The sequence below is a fragment of the Pagrus pagrus genome (genome assembly GCF_965226575.1).
Source record: "Pagrus pagrus genome assembly, chromosome: 2".
Classification (NCBI taxonomy): Eukaryota; Metazoa; Chordata; class Actinopteri; order Spariformes; family Sparidae; genus Pagrus; species Pagrus pagrus.
The window spans coordinates 27,556,052-27,581,237 of NC_140186.1; the positions used below are offsets into that span (position 1 = coordinate 27,556,052).

General features: G+C 43.1%; 2 protein-coding genes and 1 long non-coding RNA gene across 8 annotated transcripts in view; 2 read left to right on the forward strand and 1 right to left on the reverse strand.

The window, feature by feature from the left end:
* Positions 1 to 5,326, forward strand: part of grk4 (G protein-coupled receptor kinase 4) — a 44,739-nt gene extending 39,413 nt beyond the window's left edge. Inside the window, exons 14-16 of one of the 2 annotated variants that reach the window (XM_084341000.1) lie at positions 58 to 195; positions 485 to 662; positions 1,902 to 5,326. In XM_084341000.1, coding sequence (XP_084197126.1) covers positions 58 to 195; positions 485 to 661 — 315 coding nt within the window. In that variant the 3' untranslated portion in view covers position 662; positions 1,902 to 5,326. The remainder of the gene's footprint in view (positions 1 to 57; positions 196 to 484; positions 663 to 1,901) is intronic. The other variant, XM_084340999.1, reaches the window with a different exon arrangement.
* A 672-nt stretch (positions 5,327 to 5,998) lies between these two features.
* The window catches only part of htt (huntingtin), a 33,851-nt gene continuing 14,663 nt past the window's right edge, over positions 5,999 to 25,186 (forward strand). For 4 of the 5 annotated variants that reach the window (XM_084344849.1, XM_084344852.1, XM_084344850.1 and 1 more), the window contains exons 1-41: positions 5,999 to 6,385; positions 8,333 to 8,416; positions 8,999 to 9,119; positions 9,442 to 9,501; positions 9,681 to 9,760; positions 9,922 to 10,060; positions 10,387 to 10,528; positions 10,696 to 10,874; positions 10,962 to 11,166; positions 11,489 to 11,536; positions 11,832 to 11,909; positions 12,029 to 12,432; positions 15,095 to 15,221; positions 15,326 to 15,441; positions 15,550 to 15,661; positions 16,021 to 16,158; positions 17,077 to 17,235; positions 17,329 to 17,426; positions 17,506 to 17,645; positions 17,797 to 17,860; positions 17,956 to 18,056; positions 18,249 to 18,395; positions 18,667 to 18,787; positions 18,876 to 19,021; positions 19,205 to 19,389; positions 19,499 to 19,719; positions 19,842 to 19,968; positions 20,060 to 20,184; positions 20,293 to 20,403; positions 20,547 to 20,624; positions 21,151 to 21,374; positions 21,497 to 21,575; positions 21,720 to 21,881; positions 21,975 to 22,030; positions 22,342 to 22,490; positions 22,752 to 22,888; positions 22,989 to 23,105; positions 23,247 to 23,369; positions 24,122 to 24,381; positions 24,529 to 24,671; positions 24,802 to 25,030. In XM_084344849.1, the coding sequence (XP_084200975.1) occupies positions 6,288 to 6,385; positions 8,333 to 8,416; positions 8,999 to 9,119; positions 9,442 to 9,501; positions 9,681 to 9,760; positions 9,922 to 10,060; positions 10,387 to 10,528; positions 10,696 to 10,874; positions 10,962 to 11,166; positions 11,489 to 11,536; positions 11,832 to 11,909; positions 12,029 to 12,432; positions 15,095 to 15,221; positions 15,326 to 15,441; positions 15,550 to 15,661; positions 16,021 to 16,158; positions 17,077 to 17,235; positions 17,329 to 17,426; positions 17,506 to 17,645; positions 17,797 to 17,860; positions 17,956 to 18,056; positions 18,249 to 18,395; positions 18,667 to 18,787; positions 18,876 to 19,021; positions 19,205 to 19,389; positions 19,499 to 19,719; positions 19,842 to 19,968; positions 20,060 to 20,184; positions 20,293 to 20,403; positions 20,547 to 20,624; positions 21,151 to 21,374; positions 21,497 to 21,575; positions 21,720 to 21,881; positions 21,975 to 22,030; positions 22,342 to 22,490; positions 22,752 to 22,888; positions 22,989 to 23,105; positions 23,247 to 23,369; positions 24,122 to 24,381; positions 24,529 to 24,671; positions 24,802 to 25,030 (5,633 nt within the window). In that variant the 5' untranslated portion in view covers positions 5,999 to 6,287. The remainder of the gene's footprint in view (positions 6,386 to 8,332; positions 8,417 to 8,998; positions 9,120 to 9,441; positions 9,502 to 9,680; positions 9,761 to 9,921; positions 10,061 to 10,386; positions 10,529 to 10,695; positions 10,875 to 10,961; positions 11,167 to 11,488; positions 11,537 to 11,831; positions 11,910 to 12,028; positions 12,433 to 15,094; positions 15,222 to 15,325; positions 15,442 to 15,549; positions 15,662 to 16,020; positions 16,159 to 17,076; positions 17,236 to 17,328; positions 17,427 to 17,505; positions 17,646 to 17,796; positions 17,861 to 17,955; positions 18,057 to 18,248; positions 18,396 to 18,666; positions 18,788 to 18,875; positions 19,022 to 19,204; positions 19,390 to 19,498; positions 19,720 to 19,841; positions 19,969 to 20,059; positions 20,185 to 20,292; positions 20,404 to 20,546; positions 20,625 to 21,150; positions 21,375 to 21,496; positions 21,576 to 21,719; positions 21,882 to 21,974; positions 22,031 to 22,341; positions 22,491 to 22,751; positions 22,889 to 22,988; positions 23,106 to 23,246; positions 23,370 to 24,121; positions 24,382 to 24,528; positions 24,672 to 24,801; positions 25,031 to 25,186) is intronic. The other variant, XM_084344851.1, reaches the window with a different exon arrangement.
* Positions 15,340 to 16,318, reverse strand: LOC311252125. Its single transcript, XR_014621493.1, has 3 exons — positions 16,202 to 16,318; positions 15,536 to 15,642; positions 15,340 to 15,430 (listed from the first exon to the last, which is right to left on the reverse strand). It is a non-coding gene; the product is annotated as an uncharacterized lncRNA (long non-coding RNA).

Sequence of the window (25,186 nt, forward strand, 5' to 3'; positions counted from 1 at the left end):
ACAGATTTTTCACAGTGGCCTCCTTTCTCTCTGTTCTTCTTCCTCTCTCTCTCTCAGCCTCGGGCCGTGTACTGTAAAGACGTCCTGGACATCGAGCAGTTCTCTACAGTCAAAGGCGTGAACCTTGACCCCACAGACGATGACTTCTACCACAAGTTTGTCACAGGCAGTGTCTCCATCCCGTGGCAGAACGAGGTACTGCACGCTCAGTCTGTTGAGATGATGTCATTGTTCAGTCCCACAACAGGCAGAAACAACGCAGTTCACCACTGGTGACATAGTAATACCTCTGTTAATGGAGAAAACCTCCTTTTAGTATAATGCAAAGGGATTTATTGTGTATTAAATGTGAATGTACCATTGTCTGCTCCCTGTAGAGAGGTTTGTGCTAAAATAAATGGCACCCACCTTAATGCTGACCCAGAGGCCTTTTGTAAATCTAGACCCCTAAAGAACTAATAAGTGGACCTGTCGTCCTTTGCAGATGATTGAGATGGAGTGCTTCAAAGAAATCAACGTCTACGAGACTGACGGGACGCTGTGCTCGGACCTGGACGTGAACCGACCGAACCCTCCACCAAAGAGAGGCTTCTTCTACCGCCTGTTCAGAAGAGAGGCAAGTGCTAGTGCTCCGCCAACTGTCCGAGGGGGTGGGGGCTAAGGTACTTCCTCTCTTCCTTCTTTCCTTCCTTCCTTTTTTTCTCCCCAGGCCTTGTCCAAACGCAACATGTGAAAACTTCACTCCCGTGAAATTTGTTGTTTCCAGTTCATAGTTTATGTTGGTTGGAATAAGGCCTCCCTTTTCCTTTTCTCTGGGGTGAAACATTCAGACCCTTGTTAATCCCTTTGCATATTGTTTGCTGTATTTGTTGCTCTGCTACTTTGTCTCAGAAGGTCTAATATCTAATATCTTTTCTTGAGCTGGTGTGTGGGAAGATAAAGTGACACATCAGTAAATGTTTGTCAGTCTGTCAGTCATCTTTTATTTGTTGCAGGATCTACGAAACTCACAGACTACTTCCACTATCTTTCACCTGTTCTTTATAACAGAGGACCTTTAATTTTGTTCTACACTTCTCTGATATGCCACTGGGGGCAGCGGTGGATATTTCCCCCTCACTTTACAAAAAACTGCCGTTTGTCTGCTGCATTTCTAGTAGCTCGACTTTATTTTTCTTATTAAAAGAAAGCGGTTTCCTTACCTGCAAAATGCAGATAAGATTAGCGAGGAGTTGATTCAAATTCAAAGTATTCAGCTCACCACTGCCTCTGCATGTTTTTAAGGTAATGTTTTATATTTGCTCAGCCAGGTTGTATAGGAGGCCAAGTCTTCTTACAGAGAGGTGACACATTTTGAAACATGAAAAAATGTTGTGTTTTTTTGTGTGTTTATTTTACTTTAGTGTGTCATCCTTCTGTAGAATCATGAAACCTAATTTTGATTCTTTTTGGCACAATTATATCTGATACAATGTGATGTTTTGAGTATATAAATATGTATTTTACCACAGATGTAAGTTGCCAGAAAATCTTGAAAATGCACCTTCAAAAGGCTCGAAAAGTGCTTGAATAAAAAAGGAACATGAATCAACAATAAAGCATAAAGCTCTTCGCAGTAAAGAAGCAAATACAACATTAGTATGTGTCTCTCAAGAATGTTTAACATAATTTGTAGGTTTTTTTGTCATGCTTATGACAAATTATTGTAAAAGTACAATAACCAGTTTCACTACAGTGTGCTGTTTTCTACCAAAGCTACACCTTTGCTTGTCTTATGTTTTCTTCAAACTTCGAAGGTCAGTGTTTCAGCAGAATGTGACATCCTCTTGCACATGCGAGCTGGTGTAGTGATGAAAGTTGCTAATGTCAGTGATATATCCTCATTTTCTGGTCCTCCCCAGGTCTGTTTTAAGAGCGGTTACAGTGACGACGAGATCGAAGAGCCCTCACGACTTTAAACCACTCCCTCCACCTGCCTCCTCCTCCCCGCCCTTCGCCGCTGAACTTCACCACAAACTCCAACCGAGCGCAAATCTTAGGAACTCAGTGAATGTTGACCTGTATTTATGAGCTGTATTAAAAGTGTATTATAATTAAAGAAAAAAGTATGAGTTTAAAGATTTTGTACATTTGTACTTGAATTTATGTCTAGATGTATATTTTCACTAAAGGTTGTATTGTACAAAAAGCCATAAAAGTACCACTTGAATGCATACATTACATTTTTATTTCCTGTTTATTTTTCTTTTGGAATGAGTATGGATAATGTGTCTTGGGGAGTTTTTTTAAGAAGCACAGTACCAGTAGTCTTTTTATTTTTCTCAATGTAGCATAAGGCCTTTTTTGTTTTTATATGTGCTGTATGTTTGTCATTGATTTGGCCAATGTGACGTGTTGTTAGCACATCAGATCCACCCGGTCCAAAATTAACCCTTAGCCTCCGCACCCCTCAAGGCTCAGGTAGATCTGAACAAAGCGTGTAGATCCAAATGACATGGGGGGAAAATAAATCCAGTCTAATTTTGCTATGTTGATGCCATGCTGCTAAAGCCTTCCCATTTGTTTTCCCACCTGCCCCCTTTTGACTTAAGCTGGTTTTGGAAGTGATAATCCACGTCCTTCCCTGAGCCCTTGACTAGATGGCATGTGTAGTAAACGGTATTCTTGGTGCCTGTACCAACTCGATTCTGGCAGAGATGGCATGGATTTGTTTCTGACAATCTTTTAGTCAGCATGTGCAACAGTAAGAATCTTTTAGAATAAGATGGAAATATTACAGAGGCTTTTTCCCCATTTAAAAAAAAAAGGCCTGATAATTATCATTCCTAGAGCTCTCCAAAAATCTCTCATTAGCTTTCAAAAGGCTCTGAACATTAATTATAAATGCCAGACTGCGTTTCCTACTGGAGCACAGCTGGTAAGTCTGTTACATTATTTACTCAGGCAAATTTTGGTGATTTATCTCTATTTCTCATCTCCTTTTCCTGCTTTTTTGTTCTACTACCTGGCTTTTCTTTGTTTTATTTTTCCCTGATGTGTCCAGTTATTATATCATGTGCTGAGCTTAAATCCTTCCCTTTTAAATACACGAATGATTTACCACCCATGTTTTTTAGTAAACCAGAAAGCCTAGGACAGGTTGACTGGAGAATTATTTGGAACATAGAGACTGATGATGATAATGATGATGGGACTGTATCAGAGATCTGACCTGCAGCTGACAAGGGCTTCATCTAGATAACAAATTGCTGTTGCATCGAGCTAACTTCCATTGATTCAGCTGTCAGCAGTTATTAGCCTCTGCGCTGAGTCAAGATACAGCCTGCTTTGGCCTCTGTGCCTGTTGATCATAGATAGCGCGGTGCCTGACGGCCACACAGTCTGCTAGTAGACCTTCAGTTTAGATCCCGTGGCTTTAGCTGTTTGTACTAGATGAAAATAACATTTCTTAATCGTATCAGCGCCCAACTTTAACTCTGACTTGAGACAATTGCTTGTGTGTGTGTGTGTAGACGGGGAGAAATGTGAGGAATTGTGATTAAAATTCCCGCCTGCAGAGTTCCCATCATCTGTGTACGGTCTGTGTACAGCGTACACTCGACCATTTTCAGAACCGCAGTTGTTGTGCACTTTTTGTTTCATCGTAGAAGTGTTTCCTTCCAAGTTAACCGATCATGAACAAATACATTTTCTGTTACGTGTTCTCATCAGAATTCATCATGTTCAATGTTTGTTTGTTCTCATGAGCATTTCAGAGGCATTTGAAGCCATTTTGCTTTTGAGGCAGTTGCTGTTTACTCCCCAACACCTGTTTTAATGCTGTGAATACCCAATCTGGACATGTTAGCTTTGTGTGTGTGTGCGTGTATATTACACTGTATGCAAATGCAGCTTTTGTTCAACCTAACGCATTGAAGTACAACAATACAGTAGTTCTAAATCATGTCAGGACATGAATGTCAACTGAATTTCAAACTTATTCGAGACATTTGAAATGGTACGCATTAATATAATTCCCCATCTCATTAACTAACCCTCTCTTGGAGAGGAGGCTTGTTTAAAAAATGTTGTCCCCTTTTGCACATTCCATTATCAAAAATCAGGAATCGAACGTGTGCATCTTGCTGTTGCTGGCTTGTCGTCACTTGAGTTTCTGAGTGTCTTTGTTTTTTTTTTTTTAGATTTGTTTTTTTTGTTGCTCTCAGGCACATTTTGAAGCTGATTTCTCTTGCCTATGTAGATTTTAGCCTTTTAGCTCTTTAGCCTCAAAAAACCTTGTAAATGATGTATTTCTAACATGTAACTAAGCTCTAACACACATTCACTCACTCTCACAGGGAAACTAAACTGTGTTTGCCACCCATGCCTCTGTCATTGTTTGAACTTTACTCTTATACCATCCATATAGCGGTAAAGAAAATTCTGTTTAGTTTCATTGCACTATGGTGTGTTTTGACAATGACTAAAGGAAGTGTCTTTAACTTTTTTGCCAATGATACCAAAAGCAACATTAAGTAAATCCAACTTGTTTTGTTATCCGAACAATTTACTGAAGAAAGACTGTCAGCCTTTATCGTATGTGCCAATTACCAACTTAAGTTGTGACATCCCGCCTTTTTTCAACCTCTTTATCATTCCGTCCATTCTGAGAGAAATTCCTTCACATAAAGGAACTTTAAACAGCTCAACAGTTTTGAATGTCCGCACTAAGTGCATTGTAATGCCTGTTTTAAAAAGAAATACATATGTTTTATTACTCAAGCATGTATCGGTTTGTAATACTTCAGGTTCCTTGTATATGTAAATGATGACCTTCTAGTGCCAACATATCTCACTGGTATCTGAGGACAACTTTATAAATGGCAAGGTGACCAGCTGAGTTGGCCCCGTCTGAATACACGACAAGCATTCCTTCTCTCCTGCCTTCCTCCAAGGCGGTGATGGTGAGTCCTCCCCTGAAAAGTGGGATGGCGCTCACCAGCAACGTTTAGAAGTGAGAGATCCTCAGTTCCTTGATGTCACTTGAGTTTAGTTTGGGAATAAATGACTGGAGGTTCTCCGGGGTTTCACGCTCCTCAGTCCAGATGTGTCAGATAGGTGATATTTTCAAGGAAGGGAGGAATGACAAATGCATTATTGGTATTCAAACGGTGCCTGGGACTTCTTGATTTTTCTTCTTTTTTGTATCTGTACAGTCATGTCGTTCAACCACTGCAGTCATTGTTAATTCTTGTACAAGTTGTATCACTGGTTGTTGTACCATATCTGACATTTGTAATTATGAAATAATACACTGCCATTTGTATAAAAATACTTGTGTCTTGAATTATTTGTGTCATATTCATTTTGTTTGTTATAAATAAATAAATAGGCATGGAAGGGAGAAAATACATCAGAAAACAAAAATAGAAAATAGTGTCATGCTGCTAGGACCTATAACATGACCAGGCCATAATATGTATATGCACTGGTGGCATTAGAGGATATTTGCTGCAGGTGGGACTTTAAAGTTCTCATCACTGCCTCCTGCACCCATCATGAAGGAATATATAACAAAAAGTTATAGATTTCTTCCTATTGGACGGTTGTCTTTTTCCCCCATTCATTCTCTGCCTCCCCCACCGAGTCAGAGATGATGGATATTATAAACTACAGTGTAATTGTGCATGTCAGGGTGATAACCCGATAAGTTAGATCTCCATCGACGTGTTTTTATTCTCGATTTGACTCACAGGAAGCTCTCTTATCCTCCCCGCTGTCACACCTCCCCTTCATCTTCCGTGGCGCATGCTAAAAAGGCACAGCTACAGCATCGGTGTTGCTCAAATATGTTTTTACAATCTGGATTTCAGAGGTCCCGTGACAGCAACAATAACAACAAAAGAAAAAAAGCCGCAGCCACTCATTGGATGTTTCTCGTGTCACTCATCATGAACCCGCCATCTGATTGGCCGCTGACTTCGCACCCCTGCCCTTTCTGTCAAGCTCTCACATATGCCACTTCCTGGTTTGATTTGTCGGGGGAACGCAACGCTGCATCAAAGATGGCTTATTATCAACCGACAATTTCTTCATTTAGTAATAGCATTGTGAAAGACTAGGAGATATCTTGCACGAAAAGAAGGCGGAGAGCCGGTGGTAGTTGTCGCGAGCAGTGTTAGCACTCTCGTCGCACTACGCACCGCTTGCTCTCTCCGTGCGCTAACTTGTCCCCACTGTGCTAGCTAGTTAGCTCCTATAGTAAATATTAGCTAGCAAAGCTAGCTTGCTTACTGTTGATTGCTAAAATGGCCACCATGGAGAAACTGATGAAGGCCTTTGAGTCTCTGAAGTCATTCCAGCAGCAACAGGGACCACCAACCGCCGAGGAGCTTGTCCAGAGGCAGTAAGTAGATTTCTGTCTAACGTAGATTGCATGGCAGGCTAACAGGCGCTGAGCTAAACGGGTAGCTAAGCTAGCCAGCTAACATTCGTGCCCGTTAAGGTGACCAAGGTTTAATAGCTGGCTTGAAGCTAATAACGCTAACATGCGAGCCAGGAGGGTCTAAGCTGTTATTTAAACTTCTCCGCTATTGTACATTTATTACGACATTGCACCACTGCTCGGCGAGGCTTGTTCGCCTGACGTTATCCATATTTGAGTGTCAGCCAGGAATATTTTTTAGGGTCAGTCAAGCTGAAGGATGGCTAACGTTCAAGACATCCGCAATTGAAGCCCACGCACCTGCTAAAGGGGACAGGGAGCAATTAAGGGGTTGACAGAGATAAATAAAGATAATCTCGAAAGAGCCATGTCACCATTTAAGCATAACATTATGTAGTTATTTGCACAGACAAGTAGACATCATAACTACTTTTGCTGATGATCAGGTGTATTAGTGTAGTAGCCTCCTGGACTGACGTAATTTACACCTGTCCTTCGCACCCATCCTGATCCATGGAGCAAGAGGTGCTGTTGCGACTGGGGCTCTGCATACATGCCTCGTTTTTATGTGCTCCTGCTCAAGGAAGCGAGCGTCGTCATTTAAGAAACACCTTCACCAATGACAGTGCCATCTTTTCAAATGTATTATTCAGCCCAGTCAATCATTTTTAAAAAAAAAAGATCAGCCAAGTTTTAAAGTTATTATGGAGTTAAAATGTTTCAAAGGTCCCTAAAAATGTCCTTTTCCCCCTATTGTCAGCAATAGACACTGTAATGGATTGTTTCTTCTGATTAACATACATTATAACCAATTTATAAGGTCTTTATATTGTAAGGCAGGTTACTCTAATGTCAAAAATAAAAATGTCATTAATCATGTTTTTATTGTATCTAATGAGTATCAACTTCTAGTCCATGAAACCATTGAAACCCCAAGATGTTGAAACACTATGTTTAAGTTTGGTGAGCCAATAAGGACTTAAAGTAGCTTAGGGGAAAGCCAGCTCTCTCCCAGAATGCTCCTGGAAAGCAGCTGAGGTGCCTGGCTCCAAAAACTGAACCTGCTTTGCTCTGATATAATTATCAGGCTTAATATATACAGAAGGTCATGTGAAAGTTGGATAAAATCCTAACTGGCATGCACTGTGTTATGATCACAGGAGATCGTTATATTTCTGAGGAGTGTGCCATGTTAAGAACTTGCGCTGTTATGCTTACATGATGTTTGTAATGTTAAGAAGGTTCATACAAGGAGGTCACAAGTTTTTATCAATTATGTAGCCATAGAGAACATTGCTACTTATCTTTAAGGACATAATTTGAGTAAGCTACACAACAAGTATTGATCTTTCAACTCTACGTCCTCTGCTTGTTATGATGGCATAATGGTGATTACATTTGTTTTGCAAATGTCATCACCGATGGAGTAAATGATGGAATATATATGCACTCCCCCTGAGGTATTTCATAAAGATGCAGAGAAAATAGGCCTGAAGTTGTGGTCTTGTGAGCCTCCATTGAAGTGCCATGACACTTGAAATGGACATTTCTCCCTTGTGATCAAGAAAGATTTATCTGGACTTTAAGTCTACACTGTCATTCTTTTCATGTCCTCATGGGGATCTCTTTAGTTGATGTCTTTTAAGTGATATCTACAGAAGTGACCAGTGTTGCAGTGTTTTATGTGGTGGCACTAATATTAAGTCTTCCATCCATTGTGCTGTTTGGCTATTAAGAGATTTAACATAATTGAGATCCTGTTTAGAGATAGAATGAAATCAGGCAGTTGAATTTCACAGAGGTGCTACCTCAGGTCTGAACACAATTGTTTCTCCGTCTCTTTCCTTTTATTTTGCTGCTTCTTGCCATCTGTCCCTTCTCTTAATCATCATCTTTCCTCTTTCACAGGAAAAAGGAACAGGCTACCACAAAGAAGGACAGGGTCACCCACTGCCTGACAATATGTGAAAACATTGTGGCTCAGTCTCTAAGGTAGGCCTTGCTGATAACTTTACATTTAGTAAAGTGTGTGATAAAATGACCAGTGATTAATACCGTTTGACTTGGGTTGCATTGAGAGGGCATAACATTTAACCATTTCTGATTATTTTTTTATTTTTTTATTGCCTAGGCTGAACAGCAGGCAGCAGGTTTTTGTTATCAAACATGATAGAGTGGATGCCGTATTTTAATAGTTTATAATTGGAATTGTGCATATTTTGCTAGAATAGCCTGATATTGTGCATTTATTCTGTTCCACTACAAGCTATTATAAAGTCTAGCCACTCCAGGACTAATCTCTGTGTGTGAGTGTGTGTATATGTGTGTGTGAGAGAGCGAGAGGGAAATGCAGGAGTTCAGGATAGCTTGTGGAAAGCGTGTAATACAGCTGAACGGAAGAATGTCAGTTCTGTGGGCATGTTCCTTTCAGTGTTTCATGTCCAAACATTTCAGGATAATGTGATTGAAATATTTTGAAATAATAATAATAATAATAAAAATAATCTGTTGAGTTTAATATTTATATGTGTAATGACATTTGCCTCATTTTCTTCTCTATGGTCCTGGGAACAGGACATCTCCAGAGTTTCAGAAACTGCTTGGCATCGCCATGGAGATGTTCCTGCTCTGCAGTGATGACAGCGAATCAGATGTTCGGATGGTAGCGGACGAGTGCCTGAACAAAATCATCAAAGTGAGCAGGACCCTGTATTCCTCATGTTGTCCTTCCTTCGGCTTAAATGATAGGCCAAGGAGCTGATCATCAGTTAACTTTCAGTTGGTACACAGTGAGCATATGGTACATTTACAGAATAATGAGCATAGATTTGGGTTTGCTTGATGTGACCAGATGTGTTCTCACCTTATCAACAAAAATCCAAGGTTATAAGTCAGCTTATAAAAATATACTGTGCATCAAACCATTATTTCTGTTGTTTAATTTTAAATCAATTTTAGTTCTTGAATCAGCCACGTTGTCCAGCATGATGATGAAATGAGCCAATATTTATTTTCAGGCGCTGATGGACTCCAACCTGCCCAGACTTCAGCTGGAGCTGTACAAAGAAATTAAAAAGGTAATTACATATACAGTACACCTGTATTGATGGTGATTAATGGTAGTACAAATGGTGATGTTAATGAGTGTGTGTGTGTGTGTGTGTGTGTGTGTGTGTGTGTGTGTGTGTGTGTGTGTGTGTGTGTGTGTGTGTGTGTGTGTGTGTGTGTGTGTGTGTGTGTGTGTGTATCTCTGTAGAACGGTGCCTCTCGGAGTCTGAGGGCAGCTTTGTGGAGGTTTGCTGAGCTTGCCCACCTCATCAGACCACAGAAATGCAGGTATACACACCAAAGCCCGAACAAGTAGTTAAATACAAGTATTTAACATTGCATGCTTTATAGTCAGGAATGTTTTTTTTGTTGTTTTTTTTTGTTAAAGTGCCTCTTCCTAATTTGTTCTGTTTGCATTCTTATACCTCCCTCCACCTCTTGTGGTCCAGACCCTACCTGGTCAACCTGTTACCATGCCTCGCCAGAATAACCAAGCGACAGGAGGAGACCGTACAGGAGACGCTGGCCGCTGCAATGCCCAAAATCATGGCCGCCTTGGGACACTTTGCCAATGACGGCGAGATCAAGGTACCCATACAGGGCAGAAACATTGAATAAAAAATTATCTGAGCCCAATTAACATACTCCACCATTTTGAAATAGTTGTTTTGCCTTTTGTCGTTTGTCTTGGGGAATCTGATGTTTCGTCTCCTAAGTTTGAGTTAGTTTACCTGGAAGTCATTGCTAGAACAAGCTGAATGGAGGTTTCCTTTTTCAAATGTTTGTAATTCCCATCTTGGCCCCATAAGCATTTCATTCTCGAGGCCTGCTCCTTTTCAGTACCGTCAGTAATCTGCACAGGACACCACTTGTACGAGTTTGCTTTCATCGTAGTCCAACTGTTTCGGTCCCAGGTGCTGCTGAAGTCATTTGTGGCCAACCTGAAGTCCAGCTCCCCCACCATCAGACGGACAGCAGCCAGCTCAGCCGTCAGCGTGTGCCAACACTCCAGACGCACCAGCTACTTCTACACCTGGCTCCTTAATGTGCTGCTGGGTAGGACACACAAAGACCCACACATACTGGATATGCACCTTCTTACCTTTGTATTTTTTAACTAGCATTTATGTAACGGTTAAAATGCTAGTTTGGTATCAAACTGCCTTAAGCTCCAGTACCCTGAACAAAGGAACACACACCCTGACCTTCTGCCCTTCCTCTAGGTCTGCTGGTTCCAGTGGATGAGGAGCACCCCAGCCACCTAATTCTGGGGGTGCTATTAACCCTCCGCTACCTGATGCCTCTGCTGCAGCAGCAAGTCAACACCACCAGCCTCAAAGGAAGCTTTGGAGTCATGAGGAAGGAGGCTGACGTACAGCCAACACCTGAGCAACTGCTACAGGTGGAGAGAAGAAAGGGGTTTTTCTTGGGTGTTTTGTATATTAATTAAAGATCTTGCGCTAAATTGTTTTTATGTGTGTGTCTGAAGGTGTACGAGCTGACCCTACACTACACGCAGCATTGGGATCACAATGTGGTCACAGCGGCTCTGGAGCTCCTGCAGCAGATGTTCAGGACTCCCCCTCCGGAGCTCCTGCACATGCTCATCACTGCCGGCAGCATTCAGCACGCCGCAGTATTTCGCCAGGACACTGAGAGCCGCGCACGCTCCAGTAGCATCCTCGAGCTAATCGGTAAACATCCCTTTTGTACCATGTGCAGTGAGCTCTACAGTGCTGTAAATAGTCACTTGGCACTTAGGATGCCAGTCTATGTTCCTCAGGTAGCTTTTTAACTCATTAACCCTTACTGACTGACTTTGCCAGGTTAGTAGTCGACCAAACTGTGTCGTTGCTCTGCTCTAGTTTCTGCTTTGGTCTGTGTTTGTGGCCTTTTTCTTTGCTTGCTAACTCATTCTCTGTGTGTAAATTACCGCTCCTACGAGTCTTTCTGAGCTTTTGCGGCTTTTCTCCGCCTCACCCCCTGTTTCTACTTCCTGTTTCCTGCCATTTGCAGCGGGGGGAGGGTCTTCCTGCAGTCCACTCCTTCTCAGGAAACAGAGAGGTGACTAGTCTATTTATCTCCTGCTAACCTCTACCCTCTTACTGATGTTGTCAGGATTTGGGCAAATGTACCTCTGACTGAGTCACTCTTGGTGACTGATTATCTTCTAAATGTATAATATGTGATTAAGAATGCACAGTATTTAGTATTGAATATACATATTAAAGAAAATAGTCTGTTGTTTTTTATGCACTCAGTTAGAGGTGAATTTGCACCACCCAGGTTTAAATCTCTTTCCCTCTCTTTAGTTAGTGTTAGTGCTGATGGTTGTTGACACTAAACCTGTTGTTTCCAGGTAAAATGCTTTCTGGGGAGGAAGATGGGTTAGAGGATGATGCTGAGAGAACAGAGGTCACTACCGGTGCTTTCACAGGTGAGATGCGACCCACCAGAAGGCAGAATGTAATGTGTGGCAAATTTGCGATGATACTTCGCTTTTAAAACTACATAGCAAAGCCTGATTCAGAAGTAAAAAAATCTGCTTTTCATCAGCGTCTGTGGTTGGTGCAGATGGCTCCACTGCAGCCCAGGTGGACATCATCACCGAGCAGCCCCGGTCCTCCCAGCACACCCTACAACCCGGCGACTCTGTGGACCTCAGCGCCTCCTCAGAGCAGGGCGCTGGTGGAGGTGGGACATCTGCATCAGACACTCCCGAGTCACCCAACGACAACGAGGAGGAAATGCTGAGTCGGAGCTCCAGTGGCGGGGCCAACATTACTCCAGAGACGGCTGACTACACCACGCCTGAGAACGCCACGCCGGAGGGAGGGCCCTTAGGAGAAGGCGGGACTCTGCTCAGCACTAATGATCGCTCGTTTCCACCGAGTGACTCCTCCCAGACCACCACTGAGGGACCAGACTCAGCTGTCACCCCTTCGGACGTAGCAGAACTGGTCAGTGTGTCTGTGTGGGCATGCGAGTGAGATTTAATTTGGTTGGAGAGCTTGAACATACAGTATTTTACTATGTGTATGTGTGTTGGTGTGAAATACAGTTAGCTTCCCTAGACACTGAAAGACTTAATTACTACGTAATGCTTTAATGAACTATGAACCCTAACGTCCCTAATGGCATAGTTCCTGGTTTGTGAATGATGCTACACTTCGTAGAATTAGGATTTGAAGAATGGGCAGCATTTTCATTCGTGCTTCCATTATCCACATTTTGAAAGGGACAGATTCCCCCCCCCCCCCCCAAAATCCAAAATACTTATTATGGTTAATGTCGTCTTTTGGATATATCGGTCGCAGAGATGTCTGCCTTCTCTGGAATATAATGGAACTAGATAGCACTTGCTTTGTGGTGCTCAAAGCTGCAAAAAAAATACATTTGAAAAACTCAACGGCAATGTCTCTTTACAGAAATTATGACCCGGATACTCAAGATAATCAGCAGACCTTGTTGTTAGCAGTTTCATGTAGGAACTATTGTATTTCTTCTGAACTACACCCACCAACCAAATCACCATGCAGATGGAAGTGCATCTACTTATGAATGAGAGGCTCGTGCTCGTGTCAGCGTGGGATGTAACATGAATGCCGTCTGTGCATGGATACAGTTGGCAGGTGTAGTTCGGCAGAAAGAAAATAGCTCACAAACATTATGTGACAGTAGGGTGCTTTAGAAAAAGAACAACGGTCCCTTTTGGATATAATATGAAATGAAAATATAGTACTCATATCAGAACTTGTACATCGATGAATATTATATGTAAGTATCAACATTCACAGACAGAGGTTACTTGTCTTGTTATGGCAGTTCGCTACAGGCCCAGTGTACCGTGTGATCCAAAAAGGTTTGGGAACTGGTTGGCTATTGATGTTTAATATTCAATATATTAATTCAAACAGTAATTAATGGAGTACACAGTACTGATATGGACAGTGTTCACATCTTGCATGTGTTGATGAATTTCTGTTCATCTGATTAACCCAGGTGAGATAGGTGACTCAGGATACGTGATGCATAGCTCAACAGTACATGTAGTAACACAGTGCAATGCTGCCAGTTCCTAATGACACTTCCCGGTCTGTGACTATTTAACCTGCCACAGAATACTCTGTGGAAACATGCTTACCTAAGTCATGTTGCATTTGATGGGAGAATATTGAGTTTGGTCTATCTTGTGTCTCCTATGAAGGTTTAGATGCTGGAGGAACAGAATGTGACCTTGGTTGTCTGGGAGGCAGTACCTTATCTCTACAGCTGCTCAAAACAATCTTCCAGTCTGCACACACAAAAGCCTAAAGCCAGAAGCCTTAATGATTATAAAATGTATAGACACAATTATGACTAGGAATCTATGAGACTTAACATATGGAAATTCCTTGACAGTGTGTTGCACATACAGTGTATTATCTGCTCATTGAAATACATTAGAAAAGATGTGATATCACAGACGTTGTTGAATCATTTCGGTTTTGGGGAGGCAGCTCATGTTATCTTGCTCAGCTCCAGAGACCTTTTGGTGCGAGTCTGTCCATTCTAATAGTTCTACCTCTATGGTCTCGCCCCCTCTCCTTCATCCTTCTCCTCACTTCATCACAGTCACGCACTCCATTGCCGCGGGTGGTTGAGCTGCCCCCACCCTCGCCAACTCCCACTGAGGGTCCCGATGCCACAGACGGCGACTACACCGCTTCTTCTTCGTCCTCTTCTTTCTCTTTCTCCTCTTCTTCCTCTTTCTATGCCACCTCCTCCTCTAGCACTAGTGAAAAGGTCAGCCAATTGGAGACTTTGAACAGAGTGGGGGAGGGGCTTGCTTGTCTGGAAACATTTGGCTTTCCTCATTCTTCTCCTTTCGTTCGCTTGTTCATCACAACCCAGAATGCACAGAATTTGCCCTGCTTCTGCTACTTTGCCCCTCTTGTTGTCATTGAAAGTACATTATGCTCCTTCCTCTTTTCCTCATTTCCAGTGATTCCCTCTCAAAAATAAGATGTTTTTGAAAGGCCTTTGTAACAACAAGCAACCCCAACATCCCTTGTTGATGGCTTGAAGTGAAGAGTTCAAAGTAGAAGCATGAAGGAGATCTGTACCTTCAGATTTGGTTCTGTCTACCTTTGAAAAGGGAATTTGACAGGCTTTTGTTCCAGCAGAGGCCAAACCTGGAGAAATCATATAGATTTCATCTGTTGAGAAGAAACTAGTTCTTTATAAAATGTTGTGTGTATCTAATATAGATAACTATTGACAAATTACTTCAAAGTTGAGTGATTTGGATCAAAAGCTTGCTCTTCCCCTGGTGGATTATGGCATCCACAGTTGTTGAGTTCTCAAGCCTGTGCTTTTTCTTGTGTATGTGTGTAGTTGATTTGCTGTACATTGCGTTGACCCAAGCATGCAAGAGCTCAAAGGGGAATGTTTGTTTGACTTGCAGTTTTAGTCGTGGTTGTTATGCTCTCTGTTTGTCCTTGATCCAGCAAATCTAACTCAAAAATGAATGAGTTGGGACTCTTCAGGTATCCTTTGCATGCAGATTGTTGCACTTAGTGTTTCTGCTCAGTCCGTTTAGTTCCCCTCTTGAGATGTTTGCTCTGTGTTTCTGTGCATAAGGTGCTGGATGGCAGTGAGAGCCAGTACTCTGGGATGCAGATCGGAACACTACAGGATGAGGAAGATGAAGGAGCAGCACCTCCCTCCCAGGAAGAACCCCCAGAACCATTCCTGCAGTCAGCACTGGGTATGTTTGTGTACAGACAAGCACATAAACACTGGTTTAGACTGGAGACAGTGCTCTGTTTATTGATATAAAACTTTGATCATGCTCATTGTTTCTGTGTGCAGCTCTGAGCAAGCCTCATCTCTTTGAAGGCCGAGGTCACAACCGGCAGGGTTCAGACAGCAGTGTGGACCGCTTCATACCAAAGGACGAACCTGCTGAACCCGAACCTGACAACAAGGTAAAGACACTTGCATGCAAAAACAGCCATGCTGGTATTTTGGACAGGAAGCTAATGGGAGCAAAATATAGCATGTTTCTGTGTCTAACTCAACTGCCTGCTTTTTAGCCGTCGCGGATAAAGGGTCCAATTGGACACTACACAGACCAGGGGGTGGAGCCGCTGGTGCACTGTGTACGGCTTCTTGCTGCTTCCTTCCTGCTGACAGGACAAAAGCATGGTGAGTGTTACCAAATGATCATAATATACCAAAGATGTGGTTAAAAATATGTTATCCTACTTGCCTACAGATGGAACGATTTAGTCTTAACTAGACACAAGATCAGTGTCTGAGATGCCAATTTTCCATATTTCAGTGGTTACAGATGCTTATTGGTTGGTTTGATACATGCAAGAAATGGCTGTGATGAAAGTGTTTGATAAATTAACTTAAAAGTGACAGATGTTCATAAGGGTTTAAACAAGATTTAGAGGCACAACCTCAATACAATATTTTTAATTGTTTATCTGGTGTCTTTCTTGTTGTAGCTGACATCATTATATAGTATATCAATCTTTCCTATGCTGTTTTTTTTCCAGGTCTGATCCCTGACAAAGAGGTGCGAGTGAGTGTGAAGGCTCTGGCGGTCAGCTGTGTCGGGGCGGCAGCAGCGCTGCATCCTGAAGCCTTCTTTAATTCCCTCTACCTGGAGCCGCTGGACGGCATTCCAGTAGAAGGTAGGGACATGAAAGAAAAAGGGGTCATTCCATACCAACTTACCTCGGACCTCCAAGTTCTTGTCATTGAAGTTCTTACAAGAATTTTTTCAAGGAAATCCGTGACACAAACTGGGAGTAGTTCTGAATGATGGGTGAGAGTCATTGACTGACTCAAAGATAAAACACAATCCTATTTAGATGCGAAAAGAGGTCAGTACTTACAGACGGGCTTATTTGAAGGAAGGGTTTATTAACAAAACTAATATTACAATAATAATCACTCACTTCATGCCACTGAGTCAAATGGTTTTATGAGAAGTGTAATATAACAGTGCTCCAACACACCTGATTCAAATGATAAGCTTGTCATTAAGCTCTGCTTAAGCCTGATAACGACCCCTTCATTTGAATCAGGTGTGTAGGGGCAGGGAAACACTGGAAACATGCAGGGCAGGGGGCCACCAGGTAAAACACTGTTCTGGAGCAACAAAAAAAGTTTCAGAGGGGATAAACCATCGACCCTTCACACCCACACAGGTGTTTCTGCTTAGTGTGCTAATTAAACTTCTGCTCAGGTTAAAGGTGGGTGGAGCCACGTTGAGATTCATGGGACGTCAGTTGACTGGATCATCAGTGAACTAAGAGGAGAATGAGAGAGGTATCCTGAGAGGAGGTTGAATTAGGCAATAAGTGAAAACACCTGTGTGGGTATACAGAAGCTCTGTAAGATCTCACATAGTGACTTACATTTAAATGTGAACCATTGTAGTAAGAATTTGTCATGATATGACACTATGTATAGATGATAATACTGAAGGTTGAAGCCTGAGGGCTGACAGACTGTAGCTGTTGAGGACTGCAGTGGAATTATCAGTCCGTTCCAAAATGCATTAATTGACGACTTTGACCGTGCTGTCTTTGTTTGTCCCCTTGCAGAGCAGCAGTATATCAGTGACATTCTGGGCCTCATCGAACATGGGGACCCCCAGATTAGAGGGGCCACAGCTATCCTCTGTGGAGCCATCATACAGGCAGCACTCACCAAAACGCGTTTCAACATACACACCTGGCTGGCCAGTGTGCAGAGTGCAACAGGTTGGTGTACAGGTGCTAGTCCCAGTGCTGACTTGTTGAACGCTTGGATAGTATTTAATGGTTGTCTAATCTGTCTGCCCTGCTGCTCTCCAGGTAATCCTCTGTCCCTGGTGGACTTGGTGCCTTTGCTTCGGAAAACTCTGAAAGATGAATCCTCTGTCACCTGCAAGATGGCCTGCTCTGCAGTGAGGGTAAGACGGATCTGGACGAGTGTGTCAGTAATCTGTGCTCCATGTGGGTTTGTGAGTCTGACTTTTTTGTGTGTTTCAGCACTGCATCATGACGGTGTGCAGCAGCACCCTGAGTGAGCTTGGCCTGCAGTTGGTGATAGACCTGCTTGCTCTGAGGGACTCCTCCTATTGGCTTGTCCGCACTGAGCTCTTGGAGACCCTGGCTGAGATGGACTTCCGGTAGGATCACTTTTTCTTGTCTTCTTTTTTTCTTTTTACTGTAGCTAATTTATTTAGAGTGCCGTTGTAGGTGGACATAAATGCAACATAACTCAACTTAATGTTTTACCTGTGATTGCCAATAAAGAGATTAACTCCTTTCTTCTCTTAGGTTAGTTAATTTTCTGGAGAGGAAAACGGAGGCTTTGCACAAAGGGGATCATCACTACACTGGGGTAAGTTCTCCATGCTGTGGCAATGTCAGTCTTTGTTTTCAACTGGAGTTGCTGAGACTGTGGTACCTAATTCTTCCAAAATCCTCTCTATCTAGCGACTGCGGCTGCAGGAACGAGTCCTGAATGACGTGGTCATCCAGCTGTTGGGAGATGATGACCCCAGAGTCCGCCACGTGGCAGCCTCTGCAGTCAGCAGGTACACTTTCTCTTCTCATACGCTGTTGTCAATTTCACATCTTGTGTATATACTTGACTTTACTGTAGAAAAGCACACTTGGATTAGATTTCAGTGAAATTTATTAAAACGGTATTTTCATTCTCAAACTGTCTACTTTCTAATGTCTCCCTTCTCACTGACCCCTAACCTGTTCCTGTGCCTCTCTCACAGGCTGGTTTCCAGGTTGTTCTTTGACTGTGACCAGGGTCAAGTGGACCCAGTAGTGGCTATTGCCAGGGACCAGAGCTCAGTGTACTTGCAGCTGCTGATGCATGAGACACAACCCCCCTCTCAGTTCACAGTCAGCACAATCACAAGGTACAGACACACTCTTTTGATGTTGCATACCATTTGCTCTGTTCCATTCTTTTGCAAAGAAATCATGCTGAAGAGCAATGGTCAGCTCTTACCTACCTATACTGTATGTTGTATTGTACATACATTTGTATCAGAGCTTTGGTGCTGACCATCTTAGCCTTGCTACCAAGACTTCTTTTCCATCTGATTGAAACTTGAAACTGCTTTTTTATTTTAAAGTTCAAGTGGTTACAGTTACAAATTCACAGTTTTGCTCTTTTCTGTCTGCCAGGACGTACAGAGGCTTCAACTTGTCCAACACTGTGGCTGATGTCACATTGGAGAACAATTTGTCCCGAGTCGTTACTGCCGTCTCCCATGCTTTCACCTCCTCTACCTCCAGAGCACTGACTGTAAGCTATCAGACCTGCATAACTCTCTTAGCTTATTTTTTCTTTTTTTTTTCATCATATGTTTAAATGCCTTTCTTTTTCTCTGCAGTTTGGCTGCTGCGAGGCTTTGTGCCTCCTGGCTTTAAATTTTCCAGTTTGCACTTGGAGCACAGGCTGGCACTGTGGCTACATTAGCTCAAATAGCAGCTTTTCTTCCCGCTCGAGTCTCAACCGCAGCAGGGCCAGGACCCTCAGGTTTGTGTACTTTGTCTTTTGTGAATTAATCCTTTACCTGGACATTTAATGCCATCCTAGATGCATAATCTGCCACAGAATTTCATGCCAGACATCAAGTACTCTTGCTCCACATTTCAATTCCTCTTTATCTTCACACACAGCCCCCTGATTATCTTCTGTCCTTGTCCCTCTGTTCTGTAGTATGTCACAACCCAGCAGCACTGCAGCCTCTTCAACCGCTTCCTCATCTGCACCAGACACTGAGCGGAGGACTCTGACAGTGGGAATGGCCAACATGGTCCTCTCCTTACTCTCCTCCGCCTGGTTTCCACTGGACCTCTCTGCACACCAGGATGCACTTTTGCTTTCTGGCAATCTGCTTTCTGGTGGGTAAAATGTATACAAATGTTACCTGAGCGTGCTGTCCATTTTCCAACATTCCAACCATTCACTCAAACAGTTATTCAGTGACCAGGTTCTTAATCATGTTCCCAGCTGTGGCTCCTAAATGCATGCGGAACCCCTGGACCGGAGAGGAAGAAGGCAGCGGCAACGCGAACACCAGTGGAAGCACAAATAAAATGGAGGAACCGTGGGCAGGACTGTCGGAGCGCACTTTAGTGGCCATGGTGGAGCAGCTCTTCTCTCACCTGCTGAAGGTCCTCAACATCTGTGCCCATGTGCTGGATGATACACCCCCTGGGCCAGCGGTTAAGGTAACTGTTCAGTCTTTGTGGTGTTTAGTTTGGTCAGCTCATTATTTGTTAGCCACATTTTACTGTCATTCATCTTTTTATTGTACCAAGTTCACTTTTTGTACTTGTTCCCTACATTTTAGGCCACCCTCCCCTCCCTGAGCAACACCCCCTCCCTCAGTCCCATCCGGAGAAAAGGCAAGGAGAAGGATGCTGCTGAGCCCAGTGTTGCCCCTATGAGCCCAAAGAAAGGCAATGAGGTCAACACAGGTATGTACAAACCTGACCATGCCTTAGCACAGGTGTGCATATAGTCTCCCTGAGGATATTTAATGAGTTTGATGTTCTTTTTGGGGAGCAGGCAGACCAGCAGACAGCACAGGGTCAACGGCCATAAACAAATCGACCACCCTTGGCAGCTTCTACCACCTGCCACCCTACCTCAAGCTCTACGATGTCCTCAAAGCTACGCATGCCAACTACAAGGTCAGAACATCCAAATAGTTTAAACTTCTTCCTGTCAGAACAAAAAAATGAAAGTTTTAATAGCCTAAATGATTGTTGGCAGTGGTATTGATTGTGTTGATCTCCTAGGTGACACTGGACCTCCACAGTAGCCAGGAGAAGTTTGGAGGTTTCCTGCGTTCCACTCTAGATGTTCTGTCTCAGCTCCTGGAGCTGGCCACACTACATGACATCAGCAAGGTAAAGATGAGTTTCTTGATAACTTGACTGGTTGGACACAAATGAAGTTGATTTGTTTCATTCATATAAATCAGTGTATAAGCATTCTTTACACTGACTGTAGTCAGTCGATAGAATAAATGATGTGCTGTATTTTCTGCCAGTGTGTGGAGGAAATCTTGGGCTACCTGAAGTCCTGCTTCTCCAGAGAACCAACCATGGCTACTGTTTGTGTACAACAGGTAAGTAACCTGCGTCCGTGTGTCTCATTATATATAATTTTTGTTTTGTCCGATTTATTTGTGTGTGTGTGTGGCAGTCTTAATGGTTCCAGCACTGAGCAGTGTGCTGCAACAGGTGCGACTCCACACAGAGTGAGGCTGGTTCCTGCCGACAGGGCCTGTAAAGGCATCGGGCTCCCTGTGCGATGGTCCCATACATCTTAATAGACGCGTATAGTAATATACTAGCTGGATAGCATCTTGCATGTGCTAAATTCCCAAACTGTAAGAGAAGCTGGATAGAATCAGCACTGCAAAACAAAGGATGATACAATCCTCTGCATTGAATTAATTTAATACAGAAACGCCTCCTAGAAACAGAAATTGGAGGCATTTGTTTTTCTTAAAAAACATGACTGGCATTAGGTTGCTGGAAATGCAAAATATCGTACAAGACACCTTGAAACTCGGCAGACTATTCGAAAATACTATACATCTAAACAAACATGGACTCCAAACTTTAGTGACCGAAGACTTCTTTCTTTAGCTGTTGAAGACCCTGTTTGGCACCAACCTGGCCTCCCAGTACGAGGGCGTCCTGAGCGGACCCAGCCGTTCCCAGGGCAAGGCTCTCCGTCTCGGCTCATCCAGCCTGCGACCCGGCCTCTACCACTACTGCTTCATGGCGCCATACACTCACTTCACGCAGGCTCTCGCCGATGCTAGTCTGCGTAACATGGTACAGGCTGAACAGGAGCAGGACACTTCTGGGTGAGTTGTAGCCACAGCAGGCAGACAGTATTGTTTCTGTGCATGAATAGAAATGCTTCTAGATAAATTCACAGAAATAAACCTGTAACATTACATAACCTGCCTTCATCTTCCACATCTAGATGGTTTGATGTAATGCAAAAAGCTTCGAACCAGCTGAGGTCCAACATTGCAAATGCAACACGAAATAGAGGAGACAAGGTAAGCTTCAATTACTCTGATGCTTTCTTGAGTTAAAAAATATGTTCATGAAAATGTTTTTCATGAAATGTGATATTAGTTGATTATTTGCTTGAATGAGGTGCTGCTGTACTAAAACCAGTGGTCTCATCTTTGTTTCTCCAGAACGCCATCCACAACCACATTCGTCTGTTTGAGCCACTGGTGATCAAAGCTTTAAAGCAGTACACGACCAGCACCTCTGTGGCCCTGCAGAGACAAGTCCTGGACCTGCTCGCCCAGCTTGTGCAGCTCAGAGTCAACTACTGCCTGCTGGACTCGGATCAAGTAAAAACAAATCTCTACATACAAGCTTTTGCATGAGCTCATCTTCAACTTCTGGAATTTGGCTCAATCAAAAATATATATTCTGTGTTTCAGGTGTTCATTGGATTTGTCCTGAAGCAATTTGAGTACATTGAAGTAGGACAGTTCAGGTAAGTTTTCTTCAACATATTATGCCTCAGGCCTTTCCGAAGTGCATGACTTTGTTTTTTACGTGTTGGCTACATAAGTGATAGCCAAATATGGGTAGCTCAGTTGTTAGAGCAGGCGTCCCATGTGCAGAGGCTTTGAGTCTGACCCGTGGCCCTTTGCTGCATGTCATCCTCCCTCTCTCTCATCCCGTTTCCTGTAGCCTCTCTATGCTGTTCTATCAATGAAGCCGTGAAAAGGAAGAAAAAAAAGATGAGCTCAAATATTCCACTGCCATCATATGAAATTAAAAAATGCCTGTGTACTCCCACAGAGATTCGGAGGCCATCATTCCCAACATCTTCTTCTTCCTGGTGCTGTTGTCTTATGAGCGTTACCACTCCAAGCAGATAATCAGCATTCCCAAGATCATCCAGCTGTGTGACGGCATCATGGCGAGCGGCAGGAAGGCAGTCACACACGGTGAGAGGAACACAAGCAATACACACTACCGCTTGTACACATTTCGCTTAAGTTTTCTCTCCATTAAATTCCGAAATTTTCCTTCAACCTAACACGTGACCTCAAAAGCTCATCATTACTGTAGCTAGAGGACCAGCACGTCTGTTTCCTAATGTTTGTGTTTGGGAGGGACACTGATTATATCCATGTCTGTTCTTATGCTTCTGGTAATGGAGATTGAGTCCGAAGTAATTATATTTGACTCTCCTCCTTCCTCTGCAGCCATCCCAGCCCTGCAGCCAATAGTTCATGACCTGTTTGTGTTGAGAGGCTCAAACAAAGCAGATGCAGGCAAAGAGCTGGATACACAGAAAGAAGTGGTTGTCTCCATGCTGCTCAGACTTGTGCAATACCATCAGGTAGTCATAAATGGATTCAAACAGACACAACATGCACATATCAGAGTATTCCAGTCAGTCTTTTCTCTGCCTGACATTTGTTTTTACATGTGTGCTGCAGGTGTTGGAGATGTTCATCCTTGTACTGCAGCAGTGTCACAAAGAGAATGAAGACAAGTGGAAGAGATTGTCCAGACAGATTGCTGATGTCATTCTTCCCATGATTGCCAAGCAGCAGGTAGGAAAAGGCATGCAGGTGTATTGTTTGTAATTGGCTGCCTCCTTTCATCTGAAAATTCAAATCAATCACTGTAAAGCAAGATCAAACATGTTGTCACACACTGACAAACTACACATATTGTATGTTGTGTCCTCACAGATGCACTTGGACTCCCCAGAGGCGTTGGGAGTGTTGAACACTCTGTTTGAGACCGTGGCTCCCTCCTCTCTTAGACCTGTCGACATGCTGCTCAAGAGCATGTTCACCACCCCGGTCACCATGGTGAGACATCTCATCTGACATCTCAACATGTGCAAAGATCAGGGTTTCTGTAGGTCCTTGAAGTCTTAAAAGATCTAAAATCCAATTATCTGAACTTCAGATAGTAAAATGACTTTGATATGATTTTGACTGATCTTAAAAATGGATTGGGTTATAAGTGTACATTATAGGTTGTGAGGTTCCATTAACTTCGGGCTAGTTTTTTGGGGAAAAAACTGTACAAAACGAAAACCAATAACCACTAATCTACTGGAGCACACCCAGCTAGTGTTATGTGGTCTGTGGGCAAACGTGGTGTCTCCTCATTTAAAAAAAATAAATTTAAAATGTAATTGTTTCTGCTGCTTTCATCTAATATTGGTTAGTGCAACACGATCTGGCTCGAGAACAGCATATTTAGTGCTTGGTAGAGGCCTGTTGAAAATAACTAATGTGAAGCCTGATTGGGTTTCAAACAACCTGCCGCACATTGTGCAAGAAAACGGCCAAATTAGGAACTTGGGTATAAAGGCATTAGTGTTGCATGTGAAGTCAGACAAACCTAAAGCCACCAGCAAACGCCTGCCTCACCCAGTACTGGTTTAATTCTAAGACTCCGATGTTCCTTCACTATCTTTTGTACTTGTTTTTTGGCCAGTGTGGGAATGAAATGTGTCTCAATTTGTATCCATAAGGTTTTAGAAATTTGACTTTTGATAAGTGATTGTAATATATAGATTTCTTGACTTGACATCAAGCTTGTGCTCCTTCAGGCATCAGTAGCTACAGTCCAGCTGTGGGTGTCCGGTATCCTGGCAGTGCTCAGGGTACTCGTCTCCCAGTCCACTGAGGATATTGTCCTGTCCCGGGTCCATGAACTCTCCCTTTCCCCACATCTCCTCTCCTGCCACACAATCCGCCGCCTCCATCAGCAGAGCCCCTCCTCAAATGACCCCCCCACTGCTGACACACTCGGTAACCAGGAGCCTAATAGTGAGGCACAAAAAGCCCTGCCTGAGGAAACCTTTGCCAGGTTAGTGAATAATATAGTTGTAGAATGCGTTTGATGAAAGAGTTGAGCAATGTTTCCACTTGTCCCTGTTGGTTTTTTAAGAAACCTCTACTTTGCCTTTTCCTTCTCACTTTAACAATAAATTTGCCCCCTATCGCCTTGTTCCAGGTTCCTGCTCCAGCTGGTAGGAGTGTTGCTGGATGACATTTCCTCCAGACAGGTTAAAGTGGACATTACAGAACAGCAGCACACCTTCTACTGTCAGCAGCTGGGCACGCTGCTCATGTGTCTCATACATGTTTTCAAAAGTGGTGAGCTTAAATCATTACATTTTATGTCATTTATGTTTTTAAGTGTGCAGTAGATAAGCTTTACGCTGAAATTCATTAAATACACTGTACCAGTTGCATTTTTATCTTTTGGTTTTCCTTTCTGTTTCAGGAATGTTTCGTAGGATCACAGCCGCAGCCAGCCGTCTCCTGAAGGGTGAGAGTGGAGGTGGACAGACTGGCACAGAGTCTGGCCTGTTTTACCCCTTAGAGGGGCTGAACAGCATGGTGCAGTGCCTGATCACCACCCACCCCTCTCTGGTGCTGCTGTGGTGCCAGGTCCTCCTCATAATTAATTACACCAACTACTCCTGGTGGGCTGAGGTGCACCAGACACCCAGGTAAGAACAGATAGTCTAAGAAACTGATCAATGTCAAGTTTGTTCGTGTATGTGTGTGTAATCAAACACCCTCACATGGACAGGGAAGCTTCTCCCAAAAAGGAAGATAATGTAGATAAGAATAAAGTGACCTTCCTCTTACAGTAATGTGCCAAG